A 14,524-nucleotide genomic window follows, 5' to 3' on the forward strand; every position below is an offset into this window, starting at 1 on the left:
GCAGGCCAACGCTTTATCCACTGGACCAAACCGGTTAGGCCACATTTTACATTTTAATTTCAATTTTGACTTTCTGGAATTAAATGGAATATGCTAGCACCTTTGCTCATATACTTCCCTATTCCCAGAATGTCTTCCTCACCAATTTATGCCTGTTATTTTAAGAGATAAGTTAAGGTTTATATCTTCCCAGAAGACTTCTGTATTAAGTCCCTAATTTGTTCATGGTTGTATTTCATGATTCATTCAGTTACCAGTCTGAATACTATCAAAAATTTAATTATGTTTAGATAACATACGTGTACATTTATCTTCCCAACTAGATTGGTTTTACCTTGGGGAGATGAATGAAAATGATCTTTGGATTTCTTAACATTAGATTCAGTTACAGAAAACCATCTACACTAATAAAAGAGAAACATGGTAATTAGCATACGACCGCTACCCTTTTCATTGGCTAATCAGTGAGTATATGCAAATTAGCTGTCAGCCAAGATGGCGGCTGGCAGCCAGGCACTGAAGCGAGCAGGGAGGCTTGATTGCTGCAGTGAAGGAGGACTCCAACGTTCCCTGCCTGTGCTGCCGGCCTCTGAGCTACAATTCTAAGCAACTATGTACTATGTTGCAAACATAGAAGATAAACAAAACCCCAGAAACCGGCTTTCAGTCAGCTGGGCTTTAGCAACATTGTATCCATATTTTCAGCAGCGAGGCCTCAGAGCTAAAGCTGGCCCAGAATTAAAAAAAAAAAAAAAGAAAACAAGGAGTGGCTGGAAGCTTCAGTCACTCGCTTCGGGAAAACAGCCCTCAGCCCCTCACCCAGACTGGCCAGGCACCCCAGTGGGGACCCCCACCCTGATCCAGGACACCCTTCAGGGCAAACCAGCCGGCCCCTACCCATGCACCAGGCCTCTATTCTATATAGTAAAAGGGTAATATGCCTCCCGGCACCGGGATCAGCGTGACAGGGGGCAGCGCCCAAACCCCCTGATCCACCCTGCTCTGTGTGTGACAGGGGGTGGCGCCCCAACTCCCCTATCGGCCCTACTCTGTGAGTGACAGCGGAGAGCTCCTCAACCCCCTGATGGGTCCTGCTCTGTGCGTGACAGGGTACAGAGCCCCAACACCCCTGATGGGCCCTGCTCTGTGCGTGACAGGGGGCAGCGCCCCAACTCCCTGATCGGCCCTACTCTGTGCATGACAGGGGGCAGCGCCCCAACCCCCTGATTGGCCCTGCTCTGTGAGTGACAGGGGGCAGCATCCCAACCCCCTGACTGGCCCTGCTCTGTGAGTGACAGGGTGCAGCGCCCCAACCCCCTGATCCGCCCTGCTCTGTGCGTGACAGGGCGTGGCGCCGCAACCTCCCCATCGACCCTGCCTTGAGTGTGACAGGGGGTGGTGCCCCAACCCCCCAATCGGCCCTACCCTGAGCGTGACTAGGGGTGGCATCGCAACCTCCTGATCCGCCCTGCTCTGTGCATGACGGGGCGGCGCCCCAACTCCCCAATCGGCCCTGCTCTGAGCCTGACCAGGGGATGCACTTAGGAATTGGGCCTGCCCTCTGCCACCCGGGAGCAGGCCTAAGCCAGCAGGTCGTTATCTCCGGAGGGGTCCCAGACTGCTAGAGGGCACAGGCCAGGCTGGGGGACCCGCCCCCCCCCCCCCCCCCCCGCGCACAAATTTTGTGCACCGGGCCTCTAGTCTATATATATAAAAGCCTAAGTGACCAAACGACTGATTGCTATGACAGGCTTTGACCACAGGGGGCAGACGCTCAATGCAGGAGCTGCCCCCTGGTGGTCAGTGCGCTCCCACAGCAGGAGTGTCGCTCAGCTGACTGATGGGTGCTGGACACTGGGCTCATGGCTGGTGAGCACTGCTGCAGCAGCACAAGCCTCTCCCGCCTCTGTGGCAATGTGCTACTGAGTGGCAGTGGCGCTGCAATGAGTGGGAGTGGTGCGGCACCTGGCCACCTGCCACTTTGCACACTACTACATGCCTCAGGGGATGTCGGACTGCTGGTTTCGTACCCTGTCACATATAGGCCAAAACCGGCAGTATGACAACCCTCCCAGGGGTCCTGTATTGCAAGAGGGTGCAGGCCAAGGGACCCCACCAGTGCACGAATCCGTGCACCAGGCCTCTAGTGAGGTAATAAAACAAACCCACTTGCAAGTCATTCCAGAAAGAAGAAGGGAGGTAAAACACATTTCTGAAAATGTGGCACATTGTATTAAAAAATATGACTTATTCATGAAACAATCGGTATTTCTACTTTAGAACTATAAATTGAAATCCATGTCATTTTTAATACATGTAATTTCTTTTGGGGTTGAGGTGGGGGGAAAAATCAGTTCCAGCATGGGCAATTGCACAATCTCCTTTATTCTATAAGCACTGATAGCCTGTACTCCATTTCACCGTTTCAAATACCTATTACCATTGCTATTTTCCCTCCCATTCCACTTCCCTCAAGAGGCTGAATTATAGAGTAAGATACTTGCTTATATACTTAGGTAGTAAGAAACATAGTTAATGCCAGGCAAAATTTACTTGTCAATATCAAAGTAGCTCAATATTTTTCCCTAAATATTAATGAAGCAAATGAATAAAAAAATAAAATGAGGATAAAACAAAACTGCTATGACTAATAAAAGACTATAAAGTTATGTATTACAGAACACTAGATAACCTTTTAATCCCATATTAAAAGAAGAGAGACAACACATCATAGCTATACATTTTATTTATTCAAAATCACCTCTACCCAAAGGAGGTGAGTGATAACGTACCTGATATGATGGCACTGAAGGGTAGGGGATGACCACTCCTTGAATCTGATTTCCTATGCTGTTGGGTTGGCCACCAACTAGGCTCTGACTCTGGGGTTGCTGAATTCCAACTATTCCTTGGTAGTTTTGCTGCTGGTTGGGCATAACTTGATAACCTGTAATGACACAATGAGTTAAATCCTGTTTTGAATTTATTTAATCTAGTAGGGTGTTTTTGTACTTTAAGCAAGTAATTTGTGTTCTAAAATGATAGAATTTTGTTCTAAACAACAAATTTCAAACAACCTTCTATTATGAGAGCTAACATTGAAAAGATTTACTATGTAGGTAACCCAAGTCAGCTACATTTTTTTTCTCCCTTAAAATACATTCTAATGAAATTTGTGTACAAAGATTCTCTTTGTAGCTATAGAAATTTATAGGGTTACAGACTTGGATTATACAGACAATTACTATTTAGTATGTATTAAAATATTATTACAACTAGTTTCTGGGGACCAGGAGTAGCTACATAATTTGTGGGGCCAGTGCAAAAAAAAAAAAAAGTAGGGCACCTTGCTAAAAAATTGAGGTTTTCGTATTGGTAATAGAACATTGCTTTAAGCATGGGCCCCGTGTAGCTGCATGCCCATGAAGCTGGCATTTCTGGGGGCCAAAAAAAGAAGGAAGGGGGCCACTTTTACAGAATGTTTGTATGTTTTTTTTTTTTAAAAAAAATCACACTAAGATATAAATCCTAAAATTAGGAATGTGTCAAGGGCACAAGGAAAATGGAGTCATTTAGCAATTTTTAAAAAAGATTATTTCTTTATTGTATTAAGTTCACTAGACAGAGAAACAGATGCTCAATGAGATTAATCTACCAGAAGTCACAAATCAAACAAAAAAGGACAATACTTCTCTACCCTGTTGGTAACTGAAGTAGTCAGTTAAGACTATAAATTTACTTTTATCGACTGAATTTATCAGTTATTTAAATAAGAATCTGAAATAAGTTTTGAGTAGTGAATATGAATTGTATTTTTTGTCTCCTGAACCTAAGAAGATTCCTTATGTAAACCAATTAGTTTAAGACTTATATACATTATTAAAAGCTACAACAAATCCTGGTAAAAAAAAAAAAAAGGGTCCAGCTGGTGTGGCTCAGTGGTTGAATGTCGACCTATGAACCAGGAAGTCATGGTTTGATTCCTGGCCAGGGCATATGCCCAGGTTGTGGGCTTGATCCCCAGTGTGAGGCATGCAGGAGGCAGCCAATCAATGATTCTCTCCATCATTGATGTTTCTATCTCTCTCTCCCTCTCCCTTCCTCTCTGAAATCAATAAAAATATATTTTTTTAAAAAAGGAAACCAGATAAAAATAAATAACTAACCTTCTAGTTTAAGGGTATTTAAAAATTTCTACAAAGATGAACCAAACTATGACATTGCCTATAAACACTTCCATAACTGAAGGTCAGTGAAATGATTTCTCTGACAACACCACTAATATATTTTGCTATCTTATAAATATCAGTTTACATTTTCATCCTTGTTAATCCCTACAGCAACAGAAATGGCAAAGACCCCACCTTAAGTAGTAGACAACAGCATGACTATAGTTCCCCAGAAGCCTTGATGATTCTGCTCAAAGATTAAATAACTAAATAAAATCTAGCAGTAACCTTCCCTAAAAATGTAACTATAAAGTATATCTGGTAACTAAGCAATATATTAACAACAACAAAGTAAGAATCAAGTTATAGTGAATCCTTTCGTATTTCTATGGCAACAGTGCTTTATGACCACAATTCAAATGACTTTTCACCAATCTAACTTTGTACAAGAAATGTGTATTCTAATCCTTATCTGTAATAAGTGATTGACAATATACTGTTTCTTAAACCTTACCCCCTGTGAATTTCGTATAATACTTAAACTTGTAGGCAGATAAAGGACAAGCAGAAGAAACTTCTTTCTGTTCTTTAGTATAGTTAATATTCAACCCTATTTTCAGTTTATCAAATGACAAGTATTTGAAATTAATACCCTAAATACCAAAACACTTTAAAAAAATATACTGACATGCTTCCACACCTAGGGAAATAAAGGGCAGGAATTGAAAATGGGATGTGAATATAATATGTTTTCTTGTGTCCGAAGTGCCACCTCTAAACACACCCATTACCCCCCGTGCCACACACACACACACACACACACACACACACACACACACACACAGAGGCATGCATGTATATATTGCAGCATTAGAATTTGGGCCTAGCCCAAACTGGTTTTGCTCAGGGGTTAGAGCCTCGGCCTGGGAACTGAAGGGTTGTAGGTTCGATTCTGGTCAAGGGCACGTACCTTGGTTGCAGCCCCAGCCCCAGTCAGGGAGTGTGTAGGAGGCAAGGAATCAATGTGTCTCACATCAATGTTTCTCTCTCTCTGTTTCTCCTCCTCTCTTCCACTCTCTCTACTGATCAATGATTCTCTCTCATCATTGATGTTTTTATCTCTCTTCCTCTCCTGTCCTCTCTAAAATCAATAAAAATATACTAAAAAATAAGAGAAAAAAAAGAAAAAAAATACCATCGGGGTGAAGATTAACAAAAACAAAACAAAAAAGAATTTAGAACCAAAGGACTTGTATTCACACATATTAGTATAACCAACGGACAGAGACACTGGGGGTGGTGGTGGTGTGGGGGCTTGCCCGGGATGGGAATGGCGGGTAGGGGGAGGGTCAATTGGAGGAAAAAGGAGACATATGTAAAACTTCAGACAAAAAAAAAAAATGTTGCTGACAAAAAAGAATTTGGTCTTAGTTCTTTATAGACTAACTTTTTTTTAAATTAAATCTTTATTGTTCAGATTATTACATTTGTTCCTCTTTTTTCCCCCCATAACTCCCCTCCTCTCAGTTCCCGCCCCACCCTCCGCCCTCACTCCCCACCCACTGTCCTCATCCATAGGTGCACGATTTTTGTCCAGTCTCTTCCCGCATCTCCCACACCCCTTTCCCCGCAAGAATAGTCAGTCCATTCCCTTTCTATGTCCCTGATTCTATTATAATCACCAGTTCATTCTGTACATCATATTATTTATTCACTTGATTCTTAGATTCACTTGTTGATAGATGCATGTATAGACTAACTTCTTATAATGGACTCGTCAGAATTACAGCCCACTAAAATTTTAAAGAAAAATGTGGACACCTGGCAGAATTCAGTGTAATATACCTTGACTAAGAAATCCCCCTAAAAAACTTCAAGTAATTTTCAACTTACTTTTGTAGTTTATTCACAACATTTTCAGTTACAGGACGCAACTTTGGAAAAAAAAAATTAAAAGAAAAGAAAAAAAGAAAAAAAAACCCAGTTTATGTGCAAATGTGCTTTTGATTTCCTTTCCCTAAATTTACTAATGTCCCTCAAAAGTTCTGCTTCCTGTAAACTTAAAACTAAATAATTAATAGTTAATTGGTTATTTTAAAAATTCAATGTGAAAACTTTAAATTTATGAGTATTTCAATAAAATACTTGATTCACCTTGGAAGCCTTTCACCTAAAATTCTCTTAAGAAAAGAAAGTCTGACTCAGAAAGCTTTCAACAGCTGCAGATTTCATGTCATAGTGGTTTAATGTAGAGTCATTCAGATTCCTGAATGCTACTGAATCTCCATTAATATTCACGGCTACTAAAAGGGATAGACACACACACATACACACACACACACACACACACACACACACATATATGCACATATCCACAAAACATCATGCACATTTTGAAAATGTGAAAACATAACATGACATCTAAAACATGTGACTCCAGCACCTAGGCATTTGCTACAGATAGCTGTAAAAAGAATGCTGTGAGCCCAGGGTGTGTCTGGTCGGTGATATAAAGATGAGTAAGACATGGTGCCTATCTTTTCAATTAGATATTCTTAGCCATGATACTGTACAGGGTAGCAGAATAAATAGGGTCTTATAAAAATATGAGGGATAAATTAATCCTGACTGAAATGAGGTGATGACATTGGGCTTGGACTTAAAGAAAAAGAAAAAAGTCTGGAAAAGTAAAAAAATGAATAAAATACTTGAGGGACAGGGCACAGTCAGGAGGGGCTGGATATGGTATACGGAATGAAAAGTAGATGAGGTAGAATAGAATATTGGTGGAGAACCAAACAGTTTACAAGTGAAAGAACAATGAGGATAAAACAGAAGTTCTAGATTTTAAAGATTGTGAAAATAGAAAAATAACTAATATTAGTACTTTATTCAGAAGCAACATAAGAACACAGGAACATGATCTTAAATAATAGTGAAGCTATTAAAAATAAGAATGCCAAGCACTTTAAAAGAAAATATCTTCTTTAAACTCATTTTAATCTCATAATTTTATTAATTGTCTTATTTCACATCTCTTAAAACTCTATAGTTAATCTACATATATAAAAGCCCATTAACTGGACCGGTGGAATGACCAGAACGACCGATGGCTATGATGTGCACTGCAGCAGCCAACCAGACTGATCCGGACCCCGATCGCACCCTTGCTCCACCCCCCCCTCCCCCGCCTGCTCAGCCCCCGACTGGCCCCCAACACCGCGATCAAGGGCGGGGCCGGCCAGTCAATTGCCTGCAGCCCCTCCCCCTGCCGACCCTGTCCGATGGTTCTCCATCAGGGTGGGCAGCCAGACCCCACCTGTGCATGAATTTGTGCACCGGGCCTTGGGCCTCTAGTATAATTGTTCTATTTGTTCACTCATGGTTCTAATTGTTCTAATTGTTCACTCATGGTTTTTGTATAGCTCTAAAAAATCCTGAAATATGGTGTGCTTTTTAAGGGTGAGATTAGAAATAACAAACAAAACCCCTCAAAACACTCATATCAGTTATCAGATAGCCAAGCACTCAATATTTATGCGTACTGGTTAAACAATAGAGAAAAGCATATTCTTAACAGAATGAAATAAAAATAATATATATTAAAATCATAAGAGATATATAATGATTATAGAGGATAGGCTCTTATGCATAAGGGAAGGTGTTGCATTTGGAGAGCAGCATGGGCGGTTCACCTACAGTGACAAATGGGAAGATGTTGCATATGGAAAAGTGTCTTTTAACAGAAACATACAGGGTGACATCAGAGGAATGGTGGTGTGAGAGAACCCCTTGAAATTCCAATTGGAATAGCTATAACTCAACAAGATCCCTGGTCAACATAAAGCACGCCTGAAATATCTGTGCACTGAAACATGTAAAGGTGGGCAAGTGGGAATAAAAGGGGAGGCTGAGAAGGGAGAAGGGCTGAGACAAGCCATGGATGTAGCCCTGTAGCCAGGAGCTCATGGTGGGGGCTCAGCCTGGAGAAGGGAGGAATCCAGTTGTGGCTGAAGGGGTTATGGCTGGCACTCCCTTTACCCGGAAGGAGCCAAGAGATTAGGTGGGCATTCCGACAGGTGCACGGGAGAGCAAGTGCAGGTGCATGGGAGAGTAACTGCAGTTTTCAGGCCATTGGCATTCTAGGCAGAGAAACAAATCCATGGAGCCCTGCTTCCCTCCCTCCCCCCTGTAGCCTCCTATTGCACTTGGTGTCCAGTTACGGAGCATATTACCTGCAAACCCAATGACTTGTACTACAGATTCACTTTTTCCCTGAGCAAAGGGTGTACTCTGCAACTGGCCCTAGGTTGGGGCATGGGCGGGGGGGGAGGGGGGGGGGCTCTGGAAAGGTCCAAGGTCACCATTATTGGGAGGGCAAAACAACAAATAAGCTGGCCAGTTTCTCCAGAGACCCAACCTCCATGCATCGAGGCTACACTAAGGGCTTCAGAGGACAGCACTGAGATTTCACAGAGCTAAAAGAATCTTGTGATTCAGCCCTGGCCAGGTAGCCTTGCTGGTTAGAGGGGCATCGTGATACGCCAGGGTTGTGTGTTTGAGCCCTAGTCTGGGCACATACAAGACACAATCAATGAATGCATGAATGGGTGAAAAAACAGATGTGTCTGGCTGGTTCGTTCTCTCTCTCTCTCTCTCTCTCTTCCTAAAATATAACAACAATAAAAAACACTGAGTCAATGTCACCTACCGGGAAAGAAGAGAAAGACTTTTTCGTATTAATCTGCTAGAAAAGCACCACTCATACCTAGATGCCTAGACAAGGATGCAATCAGTCAAATACTGTGAAAAACCAAGGTAAAAAGGCAACTCAGGAAAAGAAAAAGTATACAGAAAAAACAAACTTAATAACATGGAAATATGTGAAATAAATGACAGAGAATTCAAGATGGCAGTTCTGAAAATAGTCAATGAAATGGGAGAATATATATAGAGAAGCAATTTAATGTGCTCAGAAAACAACTCAAAGAACAAAATGAGTACTTTACCAAAGAGATTAAAACATTTAAAAAGAACCAAATAGAAATTCTAGAGATGAAAAACTCTATAAAAGAGATCAAAATTAGCCTGGCTAATGTGGCTCAGCGGTTGAGCATTGAGCTCTGAACCAGGAGGTGACTGTTCTATTACCAGTCAGGGAACATGCCCGGGTTATGGACTTGATCCCCAGTGGGGGGCGTGCAGGAGGTGGCCAATCAATGATTCTCTGTCATCATTGGTGTTTCTATCTCTCTCTCCCTGTCCCTTTCTTTCTGAAATCAATAAAAAGTATATTAAAAAAAAGAAAGAATTCTCAAGGCAGCCAGGGAAAAGAAGAAAGAAGCCTATAAAAGAAAGCCTTATCATTAGACTTTTCAGCAGAAACTCTACAAGCCAGAAGAGACTGGAACCAAATATTCAAACTACTGAAAGAGAGAAATTACAGCCAAGAATAATATAGCCAGCCAAATTATCCTTTAAATATGAAGGAGGAATAAAGGCTTTTCCAGACATACAGAAGCTGAGGAAATTTATCACCAGAAAACCGCCATTGCATGCAATAATCAAGAGGGTTATTCTACCTGAAACAAAGAACAAAAGGTCACAAAACTATAAGTAAGACCACTAAAAAACTTAACAGCATAAGCAGGGATAATTTATGACAACAAAAACAGAAAAGGGGAGGGATAAAGGTATGAATTTGCAAAGGCAGATGGAGATCAGATGCATTCAAAAGAAAAAGGACTACTGTATATATGAAACTTTATTTTTCATAAAACATAATGATAACAACACACACACAAAAAAACCTAAAACTGACACACATAGCTTACAAAAAGAGGAAACAGAAAGAAGAGGCAGCGTTGGTGGTATAGTGGTGAGCATAGCTGCCTTCCAGAAAGAAGAGGCAGAGTAGCAGATTGGATCAAAAAACAAAACACAACAATATGCTGCCTTCAGGAGACACATCTAAGCTGCAAAGACAAAGTTAGACTCAAAGTGAAAAGGTGAAAAATGATTCTCCAAGTAAACACCATTCACAGAAAAGCAGGTGTAGCCATACTTACACCCAATAAAAGAGATTTCAAGAAAACAAAGGTAACGAGACAAAGATAGACATTTTATAATAATGGTTACTATATCAAGAAGACATAATACTTTCTTTTTAAAATATTTTTTAAAATTTATTTCAGAGAGGTAGGGAGAGGGAGAGAGAGATAGATACATCAATGATGAGAGAGAATCATTGATTGGCTGCCTCCTACACACCCCATACTGGGGACTTAGCCCGCAAAGCCAGGCATGTGCCCTGACTAGGAATCAAACCATGACCTCCTGATTTATAGGTTGATGCTCAACCACTGAGATACTCCGGCTGGGGCGACATAATAGTTCTTTATATGCACTCAATCAGGGAGCACCAAAATAAATAAAGCAACTACTAACAGAATTGAAGGGAAAAACAGAAAAAAAACACATAGTTAGGACCTTAATATTCCAGTGACAGCTCTAGATAGATCATACAAACAGAAAATCAATAAAGAAGTATCGGCCTCAAAAATACAACTAAAAGACGGAACGGACATCACCCAGAACCACAGGAAGGCTGGCTGAGGAGAGACTCTTCAACTAGAAGGAAAGACAACAGCATACCGAGGCTCAGAGGAGGCGCAGTGTGGAAAATATGAAGGTGCGGAGGTGGTGGCTGAGGGCGCGGTTGTCGTTTTCAATCAGGAGGGAGTCTCAGACTCTGAGCTCCAGATCCGGGCGAGTCTCTAGGGACTCAGACTCAAACAGGAGAGGCGGGATTGTCTGGCATCGGTTGGAGCATGAGGGCAGCTTTCTCTCCGAGGTTTGCAGCGGTTGCTGGGGTTCTGAGGTCAGAGCCTCTGGGAACGGGACTGAGAGCAGCCATAACTGCTCCCTCCGCCCACCCTGTTGATCTCTCCCTGCCCTAGCCCTGCGCAGAGCCATTTGCCGGATCGCCTCAGGCAAAGGCTAGATTAGCACCTCTCCAGAGGACAGAAGTTTTCCCGTGGCAGACACAGCTGATTCTCACAGCCAGTCGGCCTGGTGGTCAAATCCCTCTACTATTAACTACAACAATCAAGGCTTAACTAGAACAAGACTGCACACAAAGACCACAAGGGGGTGCACCAAGAAAGCATAAAAAACGCGGAGACAAAAAAACATGACAGAAATGGAGGATATAGAGCTAAAAAACGCAATTTTGAGGGCTTGCAATAATGTGCTAGAAGCTGCCAATAAACTTGATGAGAGCCTCACGAAAACTAATGAGACCCTCAATGCTATGATAAAGAACCAACTAGAAATTAAGCATACACGGACTGAAATAAAGAATATTATACAGACACCCAATAGCAGACCAGAGGAGCGCAAGAATCAAGTCAAAGATTTGAAATACGAAGAAGCAAAAAACACCCAACCGGAAAAGCAAAATGAAAAAAAGAATCCGAAAGTATGAAGATAGTGTAAGGAGCCTCTGGGACAGCTTCAAGCGCACCAATATCAGAATTATAGGGGTGCCAGAAGATGAGAGACAGCAAGATACTGAAAACCTATTTGAAGAAATAATGGCAGAAAACTTCCCCCACCTGGTGAAAGAAATGGACTTACAGGTCCAAGAAGCGCAGAGAACCCCAAACAAAAGGAATCCAAAGAGGACCACACTAAGACACATCATAATTAAAATGCCAAGAGCAAAAGACAAAGAGAGAATCTTAAAAGCAGCAAGAGAAAGAGACTCAATTACCTACAAGGGAATACCCATACGACTGTCAGCTGATTTCTCAACAGAAACTTTGCAGGCCAGAAGGGAATGGCAAGAAATATTCAAAGTGATGAATACCAAGAACCTACAACCAAGATTACTTTATCCAGCAAAGCTATCATTCAGAATTGAAGGTCAGATAAAGAGCTTCACAGATAAGGAAAAGCTAAAGGAGTTCATCACCACTAAACCAGTATTATACGAAATGCTGAACGGTATCCTTTAAGAAGAGGAAGGAGAAAAAGGTAAAGATACAAATTGTGAACAACAAACATGCATCTATCAACAAGTGAGTCTAAGAATCAAGTGAATAAATAATCTGATGAACAGAATGAACTGGTGATTATAATGAATCAGGGACATAGAAAGGGAATGGACTGACTATTCTTGGGGGGGAAAGGGGAATGGGAGATGCGGGAAGAGACTGGACAAAAATCGTGCACCTATGGATGAGGACAGTGGGTGGGGAGTGAGGGTGGAGGGTGGGGCGGGAACTGGGAGGAGAGGAGTTATGGGGGGGGGAAAAAGAGGAACAAATGTAATCTGAACAATAAAGATTTAATAAAAAAAAAAAAAGAAGTATCGGCCTTAAACTTTACACCAAATGGACATAAATGACATTTACAGAGCCTATCATCCCAGAACATCAGATTATACATTCTTCTCTAGTGCATGTGGAACATTCTCAAGGACAGACCACATGTTTTGTCACAAAACTAGCCTCAACAAATTTCAGATTAAAATCACACCAAGAATATTCTCTGACCACATGCTTTGAAATTCAAAATCAACTGCAAAAAGGCAGTAAAGAAACCCATAAGTATAAACAATATACTACTAAAAAATGACTGGGTCAAAGAAGAAATAAAAAATATAGAGAGACACACAAGAATGACAATAGACTTATCAAAATTTCTGGGATGCAGCAAAAGCAGTAATAAAAGGGAGGTTTATATAAAGGCCTATCTCAAGAAACAAGAGAAATCCCAAGTAAACAACCTAACATTTTATCTCAAAGAACTAGAAAAAGAACAAAAACAACCCAAAGTCAGCAGAAGAAAGGAAATAATAAAAATTAGAGTAGAATTGGGTAGCTCCTGCTGGGTGGCCTTAGGCAGTGGCTGACTTTGCACCTCCTTGGGGATCCAAGAGCCAGTGTACCCAGTGGTCAGTGTGAGACCATACCAGATTACAACTCTTCACATCCATAAGTGACATACTCAAGGGGCAGACTCAGTGAGCACCAAAGCCCCACTGAAGCAAGTCCTGCCCCATAAGGCTGTCTCCTGCACAGCGGCTCTTCCATTGTAGACACAGCTGGTCCTCACAGCCAATTGGCCTGGAGGTCAATTCCTCCCAGTGATACCAACAGCAATCAAGGTTCAACTATAAGACTGTGCACACAACCCACAAAGGGGTGCACCTGGAGTGTTCACTTCAGGTGATTGGGGAGTAGGCCCTATAGGACATCTACTACACAAGGCCAATCTATCAATTCAAGGAGACTTGGCAGCTACCCAATACATAGAAACAAACACAGGGAAACAGCCAAAATGCAGAGACAAAGAAACATGTCACAAATGAATGAAATGGAAGAAAGCAAACTACTGGATATAGAGATCAAAACCAGTTATAAGATTACTCAAGAATCTTCTAGAAACCTCCAAGGGACTTAGTGAGACTTTCAAGGATCTTAGTGAGAATGCAAAAAACAAAACAAAATAACAATAAAAAAAGAAAAGAAAAGAAAAGGGACTAGTCAGAAATTAAGCATACACTGACTGAAATAAAGAATAATATACAGGGATTCAACAGTATACTAGAGCAGTGGTTGGCAAACTGCGGCCCCTTGAGTGTGGCTCTTTCACAAAATGCCATGTGCGGACGCACACGTACAGTGCGATTGAAACTTCGTGGCCACACTCAAGGGGCCAAAGAGCTGCATGTGGCTCGCGAGCCGCAGTTTGCTGACCACTGTACTAGAGGATCCTGAGAATCAAATCAACAATTTAAAATATGAGGAAGCAAAAAACACCCAACCAGAAGAGCAAAAAGAAAAAAGAATCCAAAAATATGAAGATAGTGTAAGGAGCCTCTGGGACAACTTCAAGCATACCAACATCCGAATTATGGGGGAGCCAGAAGAAGAGAGAGAGCAAGATATTGAAAACCAATTTGAAGAAATAATGACAGAAAACTTCCCCTACCTGGTGAAAGAAATAGATTTATAAGTCCAGGAAGCACAGAGAACCCCAAACAAAAGGAATCCAAAGAGGACCACACCAAGACACATCATAATTAAAATGCCAAGGGCAAAAGAAAAAGAGAGAATCTTAAAAGCAGCAAGAGACAAGCAGTTACCTACAAGGACGTTTCCATATGACTGTCAGCTGATTTCTTAACAGAAAGTATGCAGGCCACAAGGGAATGGCAAGAAATATTCAAAGTGATGAATAGCAAGGACCTACAACCAAGATTACTCTACCCAGCAAAGCTATCATTTAGAATTGAAGGTCATATAAAGAGCTTCACAGACAAGAAAAAGCTAGAGGAGTTCATCACC

General features: G+C 41.6%; 1 protein-coding gene across 1 annotated transcript in view; it reads right to left on the minus strand.

Annotated features, from left to right (window-relative positions):
* Positions 1-14,524, minus strand: part of R3HDM1 (R3H domain containing 1) — a 120,629-nt gene that overhangs the window by 37,813 nt on the left and 68,292 nt on the right. Inside the window, 1 exon segment of the mRNA XM_070423079.1 lies at positions 2,793-2,947. Coding sequence (XP_070279180.1) covers positions 2,793-2,947 — 155 coding nt within the window.

Source organism: Myotis yumanensis, unplaced genomic scaffold, assembly GCF_028538775.1.
Source record: "Myotis yumanensis isolate MYYU_CA2020_CCGP unplaced genomic scaffold, mMyoYum1.0.hap1 SCAF_8, whole genome shotgun sequence".
NCBI classification, from domain to species: Eukaryota; Metazoa; Chordata; class Mammalia; order Chiroptera; family Vespertilionidae; genus Myotis; species Myotis yumanensis.